Source organism: Protopterus annectens, chromosome 1.part2, assembly GCF_019279795.1.
Source record: "Protopterus annectens isolate FY-2018-M chromosome 1.part2, PAN1.0, whole genome shotgun sequence".
In the NCBI taxonomy this organism is placed as follows: Eukaryota; Metazoa; Chordata; order Ceratodontiformes; family Protopteridae; genus Protopterus; species Protopterus annectens.
In genome coordinates this window covers 820,072,041-820,088,218 of record NC_056727.1, presented here as the reverse complement: position 1 = coordinate 820,088,218, position 16,178 = coordinate 820,072,041, and the positions used below count along the sequence as shown (strand labels likewise).

Sequence of the window (16,178 nt, the reverse complement as noted above, 5' to 3'; positions counted from 1 at the left end):
TATTTAAAGGTTATTTTTGGATAGGGGTTATCATAGAGATTTACTGGACAAAGCTGCCAGTGAGATTATCTCTAGAAGTAAGAATGATTTTCCTCCCATTTTGGTAAAAGGTTTCACAAAAAGAACATATACGGATGGTGTAGGTCCAAGCAAACCTAGATTTTGTTTGGACATGAGTTTGAACAACAACCGGATTCGTAAAATTATTAACGAGAACTGGAAAGTCATTTTAGGTAATGGTGACATGGTAAATGTATTGGGTGAGGTGCCTTGTTTTGTATACAAGAAAAATTGCAAATCAAGGATATGTTGGAGAGGGGACATGCTTCCCGTTGTTTAGGAGTAAACAACAGAGGTATGCATAAGTGTATGGGATGTAAAGTATGTAGGTACATTCACACTGGTTCTTATATCTTTTTGCAACACCTTGATTTCAACATCAGTGTTCCAGGTAGACTAGATTGTGGTAGTAGGTATTGTCTATTTGGCTATGTGTAGTGGGTGTCCAGCGTTCTACGTAGGAATGTCCACTAAAAGTTTGAGGACACGTATTCTTGAACATTTGTATGCTATAAGAACAAAGAATGTCAACAATGCCTTGTATAAACATTCCACTATGTGCATTAACTGGTAAAAGTTCACCTTCTCGGTTCTTGAGTCAGTGAACAAGGACATTAGGGGAGGTGATTATAGGAACAAAGTAGAACAGAAAGACGCAGTATGGCAATTGAGATTGGCTTCTTATATACATCCTGGGCTGAATGACACAGTCAATATAAAATGTTTTTGAAAAAACAGAAAAGTTAATATTAAAAAATAAAGTTTTTACTTAGATGTATTTTTACTGCAAACAGTAGTCTATGGGACTAAGTTAATTGATGGTTCACTTCAATTAAATAGTTGTTTTATGAGTTGAACAGCTTGTTATACAATTAATTGTTTACTTGCTGACAGTATTTTGTGTGTTTTGCAGTAGTGAATTGTATTTCTGATGAAGTCTCCTTTGACGAATAGTGAATTAAGTCATTATGCTAAAATACCTGGTTTTCTCCTGATTTTTGGTGTTTTTGTTCAGCATCTGGGACATGTTTTAATAACTTCTGCAAATTATGTATGACTGCAGGGATACTTATATCATATGTCATTTATTTTTGTTTTAACTTAAAGCACACTGGGCTTAGGAGTAAAACATCAACATTTCAATAATACTGGTAGCAGGAGCAGCAGAAATGTAGTTTCCCCATGCTGGGCAGTAGGCCAAGACCCAACAATCTAGTGGTTAGTGTGTTAAAGACATGGTAGTGGAAGTCAGTGAACCATGAACAGAACAGTGTAGGCTGTGTGTGGTGCAGGAAGACTGGAGTTTGTTGATTGTGGCACCTTTGACTAAACATAGTTTTAAAATGGACACATGTAACTGCAGTTAGACTTACTACTGTTCTGGAGAAGGTCTTGAACATGTACTCTGTGACAGACTGTAAAGACTTCCTGAATGCTACTTCTGTGGTAAATATTAAACACACTGGCTTCCTTCTTCCATAATCATGCCTTCTAACATGATTCAGTACTTTGAATGGGTTACCACAGAGTTTGATATGGGGTGTGAAGGCTGTCATATGTTCTGAGCCTCAAAAATGTAACTACAGTGCACCCTGCTGGAAGAAAGCTGATAAGGAAAGCATTGTATGACTGTTTGATCTCAAGCTCAGAGACAGGATGTCTGGACTAAGGAATTCTTTCTATTGTTTTAGGGCAAGAGTTAATTACTAGATTTTACATGTAAAATGCATTTTATTGCTGTGGCTTCCTGCAGGTGCACATTACAAAAAGAAGTGTACATTTTGGGTTTCTTTGAGCTTGGGAAACTAAATCAGAACTGTTAAGAATGATGTAATCTGCAGTGACTCAGCAGTACTGTGTTATCAATTTAAGGACAGAAAAAAAGGAAAGCATTTTGGATTTTGTCTGAACCTAAACACATCAACTCACCAGAACTCTGCCTTTGCTCTGTAAGTAAGATCTTAGATATTAGTATTTCTGTTAGAGTTAGATAGAAATTTAGCCAGATTAGTCTAGCTATTTTCTATATTTATGTCAGACTATTCTACATTGTTATTTTAAAGCATTTTCATGTGATTTCTGAACTCTGTAATGACATTGTGTTGAAGTAATAAGTATTGTCTTGCATTTTATTATTTATTATTAGATATTTTTAAACCTTTCAACTGTGGCTGTTTTGTGTAGAGATAATTTAAGCTCTTAGAGTACGTTGCATGTATTTGGTGATATTGTCCAAGTCACTCCAATAGCTTTAGCCTGTGTCACACTTACTATTTGGATAACAGTAATATTGCACAGTGAAATTGTTCACCCTTTGGGAAGGGCCTTATAGTAACTGATATTAGTGGTTGATGGCAGTGATTTCTACCTTATAGTCTGGAGAGAAGGGGCATAGCTGGAGAACCTGTGTCAGCCTTCCCCAGGAGTGTCTGTGTATTATATATAACTCATATCTCAAAGTGTGTGTGTGTGTGTGTGTCAGCTACTTGGGCAGGGTCATGCAGCACTGACTGGACAGAGATGGTGCTGGAGGTTTTGGCTTTAACACTAGGCTGAGATCTGTACCCCATGACTGTGCCAGTGGGGAGTGTTATTGGGGATCTGGAGAGAAAGGGAGAAACCAGCTGCAGACTGACTATAATCTCTGTTTGCTCTTAAGAGAAATTGTATTTTACTGTGAGTACTTGTTATCCTTCCCAATGTGTATGCCCCTCACTGGTGCTAGTGGTGAGGATTGAGGATCCTTGACTACTAGGTCAGTGCGTGGGCATCACATATTAATTGTTTGGCAGTGGTGGGATATCCACATCAGATATTAATTGTTTGATAGTCGTGGGTTAGCCACATCACATACTAACTGGCTTGTAGTGATGTAAATAGTGAATTCCTGTAGCTTGTGTACAGTGATCACTGAAGGTGTTTTTGTACTGAAAATCAGCCATGCAGTGAACATTCAGAGTTCAGATCACAATTGTTTTATTTCTTTTGTTAGCTTAGTTAGTCAGGGAGAGCAGGCAAGCATATCAGTGGAGGAGTATGGCAAGCTGATAAAAGGAGCCAGTTGGCTGAGATGTGCCAGGCTAAAGAACTGGTGCTTGGAAACCTGACTAATGCAGACATGATTGCAGCCTTGGTCACAGCTGTGTCTAGAAAACAGCAATCAGGAGGATGATCAGACTGGCCGTGAAGATGTACAATACCCAGAGAATGGACAGCTCAACCTTTCTGCAGAGGACTTAAAAATCCATCTGGAGCTAAAAAAGACTTTAGTTGGAGGTCAGGCATTTGGAGATGGAAGCTGTGGAGAAGGAGAGGCAAAGGCAGCATGAAAAGGCGCTGCTGACTCATGGCCAGAGTCATGGGGGTAATGGGGAAGGGAGTAACCGGACTCCAGAAGCACAAAAGGTCAGTAAATTTCTCTTGCAGTTTACAGAGGGATCATTTTGATAGTTTAATTCACATGTTTGAGAGGGTATATAAACAGTATGATGTTGACCAAAGGATCTGGGTACAGTTCCTGACCCCCTTACTACATGGTAAAGCTGTAACTGTGTTGTCCAAGATATCTGATCATGATTTTGTTTGATTATACTGCTGTTAAGAATTGTTTGCTAAAATTTTTTAAGCTAACACTTGAAGCTTATAGGAAAACATTTCATGAGCATAGATGCAAGACAGATGAAAGTGTGTGTGAATATGTTGCTGAACTAAGCACTTATTTTCATAGGTGGGTGAGTGGATGTCAGGTCACTACTTTTGCAGGGCTGGCAGACTTTTGGTGAGGGAGCAAGCCCTTAGCACTTTGCCTGAGGACATGAGGATCTGGTTAGCTGATAGACAATGTGCTGAGTTGGAAAAGAAGGGAGACCTACACCTAGCAAGCAGGTTATCTCTGCACAGGAGAGGGACAGCCAGTGCTGCTCATGGGTCTAAGGGAACCCATGGTGGGCAGTCCAGACTGCCCTAACAAAATCTGCCAGTAGCAGGGGAAGCCATTAGTCCAGGTACACATCCTGGACCGAGGGATAAATGTTTTGAATGCAACCAGTGGTGCCATGTGGCATATAGATGTCCACAGAGGCAAGGTGGGGAACGAAAGGTGAGAGAGCCAGTAAGTGGGAAAGACAAAATGCCAATATTAGGTTGTCTTGAGACAACAGGGGTATGGAACTATCATCCTGCAGATGTCGTGATAGGGAAGGATTTGGATGAGGAAGTACCGTGTGCCCATGCAGTTACATGCAGTCAGGCTTGGAGACAAGCATGTGAGTCTGGCAGCCTGGAGGAAACCCAGACAAACTGCACACTTGCAGCCAGGACTAGTGAGGTGGTTACTTCAGGGTGGAAGCTATGCTGTAGCAGTGAGATTGAAGGTGAGCCACAGCTGCTTGTGGGTACTGATGTTCCCTTGGACAGAGTGACTGCAAGGGCAGAAATGAGTAGTAGTACCCAGGCTGACAGTGAGGCACCACTGTCAGAGGATGCCAGACTTTCTGTGGAAGATGAGCTGGGAAGGGTTACAAAGAGAGAGTTGAGACAGGCTCAGTTCTCAAACCCTACATTGCAAGGCCTGAGGCAGATAGCTAATGAGGCACCTGATTCTCAAGGGAAGGGGGAATCTGTATACTGGGACAAAGGGTTATTGTAGAGATAATGGACTCCTGAGGGAGGGCTAGAAGATGAGAGAGTACAGAAGTTGGTAGTCCCTAGTGCCTACCATCTGGTGCTTCTAGCCATAGCCCATGATATTCCCATTGCAGGTCATATGGGCATAAAACGTACAAAGAGACGTGTTATGCAGAACTTCTATTGGCCTGGAATTTCCAGAGATGTAACAGGGTACTAAAGGACCTGTGACCACTGCCAAAATGTAGGCAAGACAGGAGACAAGGTGAGAGCTCCTTTGTTCCCTTTGCCTATGATTGAGGTGCCATTTCAGAGGGTAGCTATGGATATTGTGGGGCCTCTGTGTACCCCAAGTTCCACAGGCAAAAGTATATCCTACTGGTAGTACATTATGCTACAAGATACCCTGAGGCAGTGGATTTGTCCTTCATTGAGGCAGAAAAGGTTGCAAATGCTTTGTTAGAGATTTTCGGCAGGGTAGGTTTCCCAAAAGAAATACTGACTGACATAGTGCCAATTTCATGTCAGACCTGCTGGCTTGTCTGTGGAAGTACTTTGGGGTGAAGCAGCTGAAGAGCACCCCATACCATCCCCAGACTAATGGTCTTGTTGGGAGGTTAAACTCTACAATCAAGTCCATGCTACGGGCATTTATAGACCAGTTTAAGAGGGATTGGTACAAATATTTGCCCCATCTGTTGTTTGCTTACAGAGAGGTTCCCCAGGAATCCAGCAGTTTTTCACCCTTTGAGTTGCTGTATGGGCATAAGGTGACGTGACCTCTAGATTTAATTTGTGATGAGTGGGAAGGTGAGTGTGAATCTCACAAGGAGTCTGTTATGCCATATGTTCTAAACCTCAGGACAAGCCTCAGGGAACTCGTTGGCTTGGCTGAAGGCCAACAACAGAAAAAGGTGTGGTATGACAGGAATGCTCGAGCTAGAGAGTATGCTGTAGGGCAGTAGGTAATGGTTCTCATTCCTGTCAGACACATCAAGCTACAAGCAACTTGGGAGGGACCCTACAAGGTGATAAGAAAGATAAGTGATGTTAACTACATGGTGGAACTGCTAGGCAGGAGGCAGGAGCACAAATTGTACAATATTAACATTATGAAACCTTACCATGATAGGGAGGCCCTTGTGCTGAGTATTTGCAGTGGATTGCAGGAGGAATCTGAGGGAAATTTGGTGACTGATCTCCTCAGTGAGGGTCGGACTGACACCTCAGTGGAAGGGGTAGCAATTTCCCAGCAGCTATCTCCTACCCAGGTTCAAGAAATCCGAACTGTGTTACAGGGGTTTGGGGACATGTTCACTGGGAAACCAGGGTGCACTCACCTGGTGCAGCACCATGTGGATACAGGACCCCAAAGGCCTGTTAGCAGGCCTCTTACAGGGTGCCTAAGAGAGTCAGACTCTGAGAGAGGAGATACAGGAAATGTTGGAACTAGGGTTAATTCAAGAGTTCAAAAGTCCCTGGGCCTCCCCAGTGGTGCTGGTGCCAAAGAAGGATGGCAGCACCAGGTTCTGTGTGGACTACAGGAAATTAAATAGTCACACAGTTAGATGCTTATCCCATGCCTCGGACAGATGAGGTCCTAGAGCAGCTGGGTGGGGCTATGTATCGTACCACTATTGATCTTACCAAGGGTTACTGGCAGGTGCCTTTGACTCCCAGTGCTAGAGAGAGGTCAGCCTTTGTGACTCCTTTTGGCTTGTATGAGTTCACGAAGATGCCCTTTGGGATGAAAAATGCCACAACAACTTTCCAGAGGCTGGTAGATCATATCATAGCAGGAGCAGGAGGGTTTGCCCTTGCTCACCAAGATGATATCGCCATCTACAGTCTTTCCTGGCAAGAGCACCTTCAGCATGTCAGGGAGGTTCTGGACAGACTACAGAGGGCATGGTAGACCATTAAGTCGAGCGAATGTCAGGTGGGTATGGCAGAGGTCGCCCACCTGGGACATAGAGTGGGGAATGGTAAGATCAGGCCGGAACCTACAAAAGTGGAAGCCATTCAGGCATGGCCTGCACCTGTTACCAAAAAGCAGGTGAGGGCATTCTTAGGGACAGCAGGGTATTACAAAAAGTGCGTCCCCAGTTATAATACCATAGCAGCTCCCTTCACAGACCTGACAAGGAAAAACAGGCCAGATAAGGTAGTGTGGACCACAGTATGTGAGCAGGCATTCCAGAAGCTTAAAAAAGCTTTGGTAGGACCCCCTGTGTTAGCCAGTCCAGATTACAACAAAGAATTTGTTGTGCCGGTGGATGCTTCAAACCATGGAGTGGGAGCTGTACTTAGCCAGATTTCTTCAGAGGGAGAAGAGCACCCAGTCATTTATCTTAGTCGTAGGCTCCAACCCACAGAGGAATGCTATGCAGCTGTAGAAAAGGAATGTCTAGCGATAGTGTGGGCACTGCAGAAACTTCAGTCTTATCTGTATGGAAGGAAATTCACTGTAGTTACAGATCATAATCCTCTAACATGGTTACATTGAGCCAGCCAGAAAAATGCCAAGTTGCTATGTCTAGGTTTGCAAGCATATGATATGTCAGTGCAGCACCACAGTGACAGCAGCAATGCCAACTCAGATGGACTATCACAACAGGGAATGGGGTAAGGTATACTCAAATAGACCTAACCCTCTCAGGCAACGTTTCTCAGGGGTCACTTGTAAAACTAGCTTGAGTTTTCTGGGGGGGGGGTATGTGAAGGCTGCCAGCCTAGCTAAACAGAATTTTGTAAATACTTCTTTGTCATTCGTAAATATTAATGCAATCCACAGGCTGTTTAGAAATGTAAGAAAATTGTTATATGTTCTGAGCTTCAAAAATGTAACCACAGTGCACCCTGCTGGAAGAAAGATGATAAGTAAAGCATTGTATGACTGTTTGATGTCTGGACTAAGGAATTATTTCTATTGTCTTAGATTACTTGATTTTACATGTAAAATGTATTTTATTGCTGTGGCTTCCTGCAGGTGCAGATTACAAAAAAAATGTAAATTTTGAGTTTCTGTGAGCCTGGGAAACTAAATCAGAACTGTTAAGAATGATGTAATCTGAAATGACTCAGCAGTACTGTGTTATCGATTTAAAAACAGAATGAAAAGAAAGCATTTTGGATTTTGTCTGAACCTGAAGTAAGTAGGATCTTAGATCTTAGTATTTCTGTTAGAGTTAGATAGAAATTTAGCCAGATTAGTCGAGCTATTTTCTATATTTATGTCAAACTATTCTACAGTATTAATTTGAAGCATTTCCTGTAATTTCTGAACTCTGTAATGTCATTGCGTTGAAGTACTAATTATTGCCTTGTGTTTTTATTTATTATTTAATATTTTTAAACCTTTCAACTGTGGCTGTTTTGTGTAGAGATAATTTAAGCTCTTAGGGTACATTGCATGTATTCAGTGATACTGTCCATGCCTCTCCAATAGCTGTAGCCCTGGATCACAGTTACTATTTGGATAACTGTAATATTGCACAGTGAAATTGGTCACCCATCGGGAAGGGCCTTATAGTTGCTGGTATTAGTGGTTGGTGGCAGTGATTTCTACCTTATAGTCTGGAGGGAGCATAACTGCAGAACCTGTGACAGCCTTCTCCAGGAGTGTCTGTGTGCTGTATATAACTCATATCTCAAAGTGTTTGTGTCGGCTACTTGGGCAAGGACACGAAGCACTGGCTGGACAGAGAGGGTGGTGGAGGTTTTGCCTTGACCACTAGGATGAGATCTGTACCCTATAGCTGTGCCAGTGGGGAGTCTTATTGGGGGTCTGGAGAGAAAGGGAGAAACCAGCCCCAGACTGTGATCTCTGTGTACTCTTAAGGGAATTTGTAATTTACTGTGAGTGTACTTGTTATCCTTCCCAATGTTCACACCCCTCACTGGTGCTAGTGGTGAGGATTGAGGATCCTTGATTAATGGGCCAGTGTGGGAGCATCACATGGGAAATCCGTCATAATGTGGGTGTGCTGTATTTTGATTTTTGCAAGGCATTTGCTACTGTGCTCTACAGGACTGGAAACGTTTTGTAAGATTAATGGATTGAGGATGGATTGCAGAATGCAGCAATGTATTGTAAACTAGCACAGAGGGTGTTTATAAGAAGAGAACCATCAAGAAAAAAAGATAGCTGTGGAGTACCATAAAGATTGATGCTGCCTAGTCCCATCTTGATCATTATAACTGAGATAAATATCATAGTGGTTTGAGAGTCATGAATCTGTTGGGGTGGCTTACAGGGATACCTGTGGCAGCTAGATTTGTGAGCTGAGAGGTAACACAGGATTTAACATAAAGTAAAAAATGCAGGGGCATGCTCTTTGGAGAAGTAGCCTTGCAAAACATGCAGTCTTAAATGAGGGCAACTGTTAAGTATGACAGGCGAGGAAAATGATTTTGGTGGTAATAATCAGCACCAAGCTGCAAGATGTTATATAATATGAAAATCTGTGGCAAATACCAATAAATTATTCAGATACATAGCCTGAAAAAGAGGTTCTGCTGATGCTATGCCAACATCCAAGTGTACAGAGCACTATTAGGTTCTCATTTATTTATTTATTTATTTGGTATTTGGTAACCAGGAAAGCCTGACTGGGTCATGAGGTAACCATTTTCAGTGGAGGCCCAGGGAAAATAGCTCCAAATGCATATGATTAACAGAATAAAAAACTAGACAGACATATTAAAGTCAAATGAAAACAACACATTAGTTTGTCAGAATGAGAACTTAACAGACAGCATAAATTAATATTCAAGCACAAAATTTGAAAAACTACACATTAGTTTCTCAGAATAAAAACTCATTATTTACGTAATAGATGATTATCATAATGATTATTAATATTGTAGAGGTCATGAAGTATGGTAACAGATTATATTGGTGAAGGCATAGGATAGTACGAGTAGAGAAGGGTAGAGTTTGATAGATGGGATAGTAGGAATAGATGTGGAAATGGAAAGTGTGTAACTTTAGGGGAGCATGTGTAATTAGTAGTGGGGATAGAGAGTGTAGAGGTAGAAAAACATATGAGAGTATCTCAGCCTGGGCTCATACAGGAGCAAATCCAAGCTTTGCTGAAGTATTCTTTTATAGAGGTTTTGAAGGAGTGAGTGCAGGTTAATAGCAGTTTTGATAGTTAAAGGAAGGGAGTGCCACAGTTTTGCCACAGAGCAAGCGTAAAGGCTTATGCCTGGAGTTTTGTTAGTTTTATACGTTATGAGGAGATGTTTGTTGTCATATCTGAGATGTTTATTTGGGATATAAAAATTGATTAATGGGCTAAGAGCAGGACAAGCTACTTGGTTTTGTATACTGTAGTAAGTTGTACATATTGGAGGTGGAAGGGGAGTTCAAGCCATCTTAGGGAATAGAGGGCTTTATACTGAAGAGTTAGAGGGGGTGTGTTTATGCAAATTTGGCAATTTTGTTATAACAGCTTTCTAGTTTTTTTAAGGAATTGTAACCCCATATAACAGTGAGGGCAAGTTTAGGTTTTGGCCAGGGTAATTTTGGTAGCTGCTGTGAAGAAGCTTTTATTCCTGTATAACATGCCTAGTTTTTGGTGTGTGTTTTTGATATTGTTTTGAATGTGTAAGCCAAGCTTGAGGTTATCGTCAGTTGTGATACCTAGTAGTCTGGTATGCTGAACCAATTCAACTTTAGTATTGTTGGCTGAAAAGATCTTGAAGTTTGCTTTGTTGGAGCTATGGGGTTTGTGGGTGAAAAGAAGGAGCTTTGTTTTTCAGGGGTTCAGTAGGCATTTAATATTGGAGAGCCATGTTTCTATGGAAGAGAACGCTTGTTGTGTTATGTGTTGTAGGTGAGTTAATGCACTTATACTTAGTGCTCAGTATATTCATTGAGGCCAAGTACATGATGGGAACTCAGAATTTCCCAACTGGTACCTTATGGAGTGGCTGGGATATGAACAGAGAATCTAGAAGTAAGGCATGTACACATTAGATAAAAACAAGAAAGTAGGGATAGTAAATGGACATACTTCATTATTTGAAGACAAGTGGAGGGTACAGCTGAAAAGGAAAATAAATGGGATGTGAAGAAGAAGAAATGTTTGGCAGCTAGAAGAGGAATGCTTAAAGCTGGATGTGAGAAAATACAACTGAATGGGAAAGTGTGTTAGGGCCCTCGGCTGTACTTATTGCAGAATTTGTTTTTTTTTTTTAATTTTTTTTTTTTTTACTAAGGCAGCAATTTGAGGTGGTGTAGCATTCACACATACATACACCCAAAATGGTGCATCTTCTTCAAGTGTCATTTCTGTATATTGTGGTCTATTCATATTTCTGTTGTACTGTACGTATATTTAGATGCAACCTGTGATGTAGCAGCTGCACAAGGTTCATTAGACTGTATTAGGCAGGGAATGCTAATTGCACGTTATATATATTTTGCTACCGTTAGAGGAGAATACTGACTTCAGATTGAATTCTTTATTGTCATCATTTTCTAACTTCAATCTTTAATGATTTGCCACTAATTTGCCAGAAAACCAGAATTTTATGAAAAACAGACCAAAAATATTAGATAAAAATCTGGATATTCTGTGAAACTCTGTACAGTTGAGAGGTATGGGTGGCAGTACCTCTCTTCTGTTAAACAGTATGATAGTAGTTCCAAAGCAAGTTAAACAAAATGGGTAAAAATTAAATAGATTCATAGGGTAAGTCTGTATGAATTATTCTATAGCATTTCTTTCTAATGTGAGGGAGTTGTATGATTTAATTTTTTTTTTATCATTACAAACTGTATAAATAAATTGTCCCTGCTTTCTCAGGTGTTCACAACACTAACATGCCTTCCTCCTTTCTTCCTAGGTCATTCCCCAACAACTACTGGGACAAATTTGTGAAAAGAAAGGTAAGATTACTTTTACTGAATTTACTTACTCTTTGTCTGAAAGTCATATGTACTGACTTCTGTATTTAATGTTGTTCACCTGTCTTATATGACTTTCCAACACACTAATTTAGGAAATATTTACTTTGCTGCATTTTTTTTTAATTTCATTTTATCTGTTATTCCTGTCACACATGAAATATGTACTAATAATATTTGTAAGTAGGCTGTAGCTTCATATAGGCCCGTTTCAACTTTAAATTATGATTATAAAGTGTTTGTGTCTATATTAGCTAAAAGAAGGGCAAAGGTGTTACCAAAACTGATAGATGTGGATAAATACAGTTTTGTGGAAAGGAGGCAAATATTTGACATTAATAGAACAGTGATGATCCAGAGAGGAGCAGAATGTGAAAAAGGACTACTGTAGTTGGTGGGTCTTAATGCAGAGAAAACATTTGACAGAGTAAGCTGGAATTTTATGAGTGGGGCAATGGAAGCATTTGCATTCCTTGATGCAGTAATAAGGTTAATTAGGAGGACATATGAGGGATCAAAGGCAAAAAAAATTAAAGTGTAAGGGTTCCTCTATGATATGTTGTGTCTGAACAGGGGAATAAGGCAGGGGTATTCTCTTTTCCCTTTATTTGCGTTATAATTAGATGGGTGCACTAGACAATCTCGAAATACTGAAATGTCGGATTTCAGTATTTCGAGACTGAATAGTGGAAAGTGCAGTTATGCAAAACTACACTATGCCAAATGCAGTAATGTTGAATCTGCTATCGTGGTATCGAGTTCGTGATGTGTGGTGCGGTTTGTGGATTTATCTGGGGTTTCAGGTAAGTGGTGTTCATGTAAGGGTATAGGGTAAGGATTTTAGTGTGTGTGAGTGTGTGTAGTGGTGTTTTTTATGTGTTTCTGTGTTTAGTGTGAACTCGGAGTTAGTATATATACGTGGGGGGGCACAACCCCCCCCCACATGGGGGGGTGCAGGGGGGGCTTGCCCCCCTGTTTATAGGTAGGGTAGGTGTATTTGTGTGTTATGTTTTGTTTGTGTGTGTTGTTTTGTTTGTTTTAGTGTAGTTAGGTAGGTGTGTGTGTGTGTGTGTGTGTGTGTGTGTGTGTGTGTGTGTGTGTGTGTGTGTGTGTGTGTGTGTGTGGTCACGATTGTGCTTTTTGCAGTTTTGGGTTTTCGGGTATGTGGGTTTTCTACTATTCAGTCTTGAAATACTGAAATTCGACATTTCAGTATTTCAAGATTATCTAGTGAACCCATTTAGAGCTATTGGCAAACAAAATAAACAACTTAGAAATTCAATGATATAATTGGTATGGTAATCAAGAAACGTTGGCTTTATTTGCAGACAATATTATTTTGTACCTGATAAAACCAGAAAAGGACATCACATAGTTGTGGAACATTCCGAAACAGTTTCAAGTCTTTTCAGGATATAAAAATGAATGAAGACATAATAAAGGCTATAGCTGTAAACTACGTAACCACACATAAATTGGTTCAGCAATACCCATATTTATAGGGACATGATACAACTACGTATTTAGGAGTATGGGTCAAAAAGGATTTTGTTATGGCAGCTAAGGATATGTAGGAAGAGACTAAACAACAGATATACTAAAACTGAGAAACTTGAAGCTCTTATTTATGGCTATAGATAGCAAGATACAAGGACTGAAAATATTTTTGGCCTCTTTAATTTTATGTACAGGTTAGGCATATTTTTAAAAACCAGAGGAGAAGCTGTGAAGAGTAATTAATGGCGAAACTGAAGGATTTTTTTTCTGGGAGGGGAAGAGAACAATGGTCAATTGGGATTCGATCCTTCCAATAGAACAAGGTGATTTAGAATTACTTGATTTGAAGGGGTATTTTAGAGCTAAACAGTTAAGACTCATACACATAACACAACCAGAAAGGAATAATTCAAAGTGGAAAGGGATGATGATTAAGCAGGAGGGAAATTCAAGAAATGAAGAGAGACAGAGATTTTGGATGCAGACCCTTAAGGAGAATAGCAATGGCCACACAGAGTATTAAATTCGTAAAGTAGCAGAAAGTATTCTAAGACCTAAGCCAACAAGAGAATGGTGAAAGAAAATTATGCTGATATGGATGACTGCAATTAAGGGTACAGAGGATATACAAGAGGAGGCTTGAAATTAATGGAAAAAACAAGCAAAGGAACCAATGTATTGGGAGCAAATAACTAGAGAGGGAATGGTAATAGTATGGGAAGAGATCAAGAAAATAATTGAATTGTAGGTAGCGACTGTCATCCCTATCATGGACTGATATCAGAATATAGGCAAAGAGAAAGGGATAGAGAAATCCTAAGTGAAAAGCCTGCTCTGGTACAGTTTTTATTTGACTCTACAACAGAAGCTGCTTTTAAAAAAGGGATAATTAGAAGAGCATATAAAATATTGCACAATTACTATAGGAATCAATCAGAGGAGATTAAAAAACATTGGGAATAGAAACTGGACAAGCAATTCAGAAGGAAACAATGGGAAGACATAAGTATGGCTCCCCAAATTTGCAACAAAGTCTAGAAGATTTAGCTTTTTTGATCTGAAGTGCCTGCATGGGTATTGTTATGCCCCAAGCAGACTCCAAAGAAATTTTCCTATGGTAGATGGCAAGTGCTGGAGGTGTGATAGGGAAGGGAGATGTAACTGGGAATACATGTTCTGGAAGTGTAATGAGTTGGCAGACTTGAAAAATTACCCACATCTGTCAGAAATATTAGGTGAGCACATGGGTGAAACTAAGGAAATGACTTATTGAGCTGGGATACAGGATCGGAATTGCCTAGACATAGTAAGGCCTTGCTAAGTGTAATTCTGGTGGCTGCCAAAAAGCATTTACTAGAAAATAGAAATCAAAGTCTAAAACCAACTGTATTGAAAGTACTGAATGTTGTAACAGAGACAGAAGTGCAAGTTACATAGAAAAAATGGAAATTGTGGGAATAATACATGCAGAATAATGTTTTTGGGAGGACTGAGGTTTAAAGGAAGACAGGAATTGATCAATTTATGTAATGTTGGATTGATGATGATTGTATAAAAGAATATAGGTGATGTATAATGTTTATAATTGTGAATATGTTAACATGTTTTGTTTTCTTTTATATAAATGTATGTTTGCCAATGTCTTAAGTGATCATAGGAACTTACTAGGCTATTGTTCCTAAGGCCCTTACAAGCCTAGCCAAGAATTTAGCCCTTGTTCCGGCAAGTCAGCACCCGATGCCCTTGTCCTACAGGAACAGAGGCAGAATCCCAGGGGTGTATTTTCTGTTCCTCATCCAGTTATCCAGGTTGCGCTTAAAAGGGTTAATGAGGTGCTCAGCTTGATGTGGAGTGGGAGTCTATTTCACAGAAGGGGGAGTCTCTAGGACACAAATCTGTCCTGCCAAGAAGCCCTATTGATGTCACAGATCAAGTTGAGGTTGCATGTGTGGGTTACTTGAGTGGAGCTTAACTTCCGGATATGCAGCAGTCCCATCAAGGCTGGTTCTGAGACTGCTTTGTATGCCAGACATAGGTCACCTCTGAGGAGTCTGTAGGAGACTGAGTAGAAAGACAGGGCCTTTAGCGTATCTGTGTAGGGTAGATGTTTTGAGACCCTCAATTCTCCTGGTGAGGACCCTCTGTGGTCTGTCCAGCTGCTGCATGTGGTTTGTGAGGTACATGCCGAAAGGGGCATTGTACTCAATAATGGGTCTTATAAAGGAAGAATATGGGGATGTTATGACCTCCTTGTCCCTGGATGAGATAACTTTCTACAATGGAGGCAATATGGTGGTCGATAGTCAGTTTGCTATCAACCTGGGTGCCCAATTCCCTGATTGAGTGGTGAGGGCCTTGCTATTATTGTGATAATTTGTGGGGAAGTCACTCTCCTCAAAGGGGTTGATGATGCATTTTTTGGAATTCAGTTTGAGGCCATGTTTCTGGCACCATTCATATGTTTGGGTGACACCCTCTTGGAGGATGTCCACATCACTAGGGGAACTGATGACAGTGCCCAGCTTACAGTCATCTGCAAACTTGGTCAGCCATAGCCCACTGGTTTTGGCCTGCACCTCAGAAAAGTATGTCCCAAACAACAAAGGCCCCAAGACTGATCTCTGGGGTACACCACTCATTATGGGTTTACTGCTTGAGGTAGCTTCCCCTATTTTGACTAGATGGGTTCTATCAGTGAGCTCTTTTGCTATCCATCTGGTATCATATGAACTGGTGCCTAGTTGAGAGAGTTTATCTATTATAATTGAGTGGGGAATAGTATTGAAGGCTTTAGCCAGGTCAAGGTAGGTGGTCTGCACCATCTTCCTCTTGTCCATGACTTTGGGGACTGTCTCAAAGAAGCCAACCAGATTTAACAGGCATGACCTCCCCTTAATGAAACCAAACTGTGTGGAATCAAGTGTTTGGAGGTTGCCAATGTCCTTGTTAATGAGGTCCATGATAATCCAGTCCATGGCCTTGCAGATCAGGCTAGGTAGGCTGAGGGGCTTATAATTTCTTGGATCAGTGGATGCGCCACCTTTGTGCTAAGGGATGACAGTGGCTGTCCTCCACTTGG

At 40.7% G+C, this 16,178-nt stretch overlaps 1 protein-coding gene across 1 annotated transcript in view; it reads left to right on the top strand.

The window, feature by feature from the left end:
* RYR2 (ryanodine receptor 2) overlaps nt 1-16,178 on the top strand; it is a 6,224,161-nt gene that overhangs the window by 5,556,008 nt on the left and 651,975 nt on the right. The window contains exon 96 of the mRNA XM_044059048.1: nt 11,542-11,584. Coding sequence (XP_043914983.1) covers nt 11,542-11,584 — 43 coding nt within the window. The remainder of the gene's footprint in view (nt 1-11,541; nt 11,585-16,178) is intronic.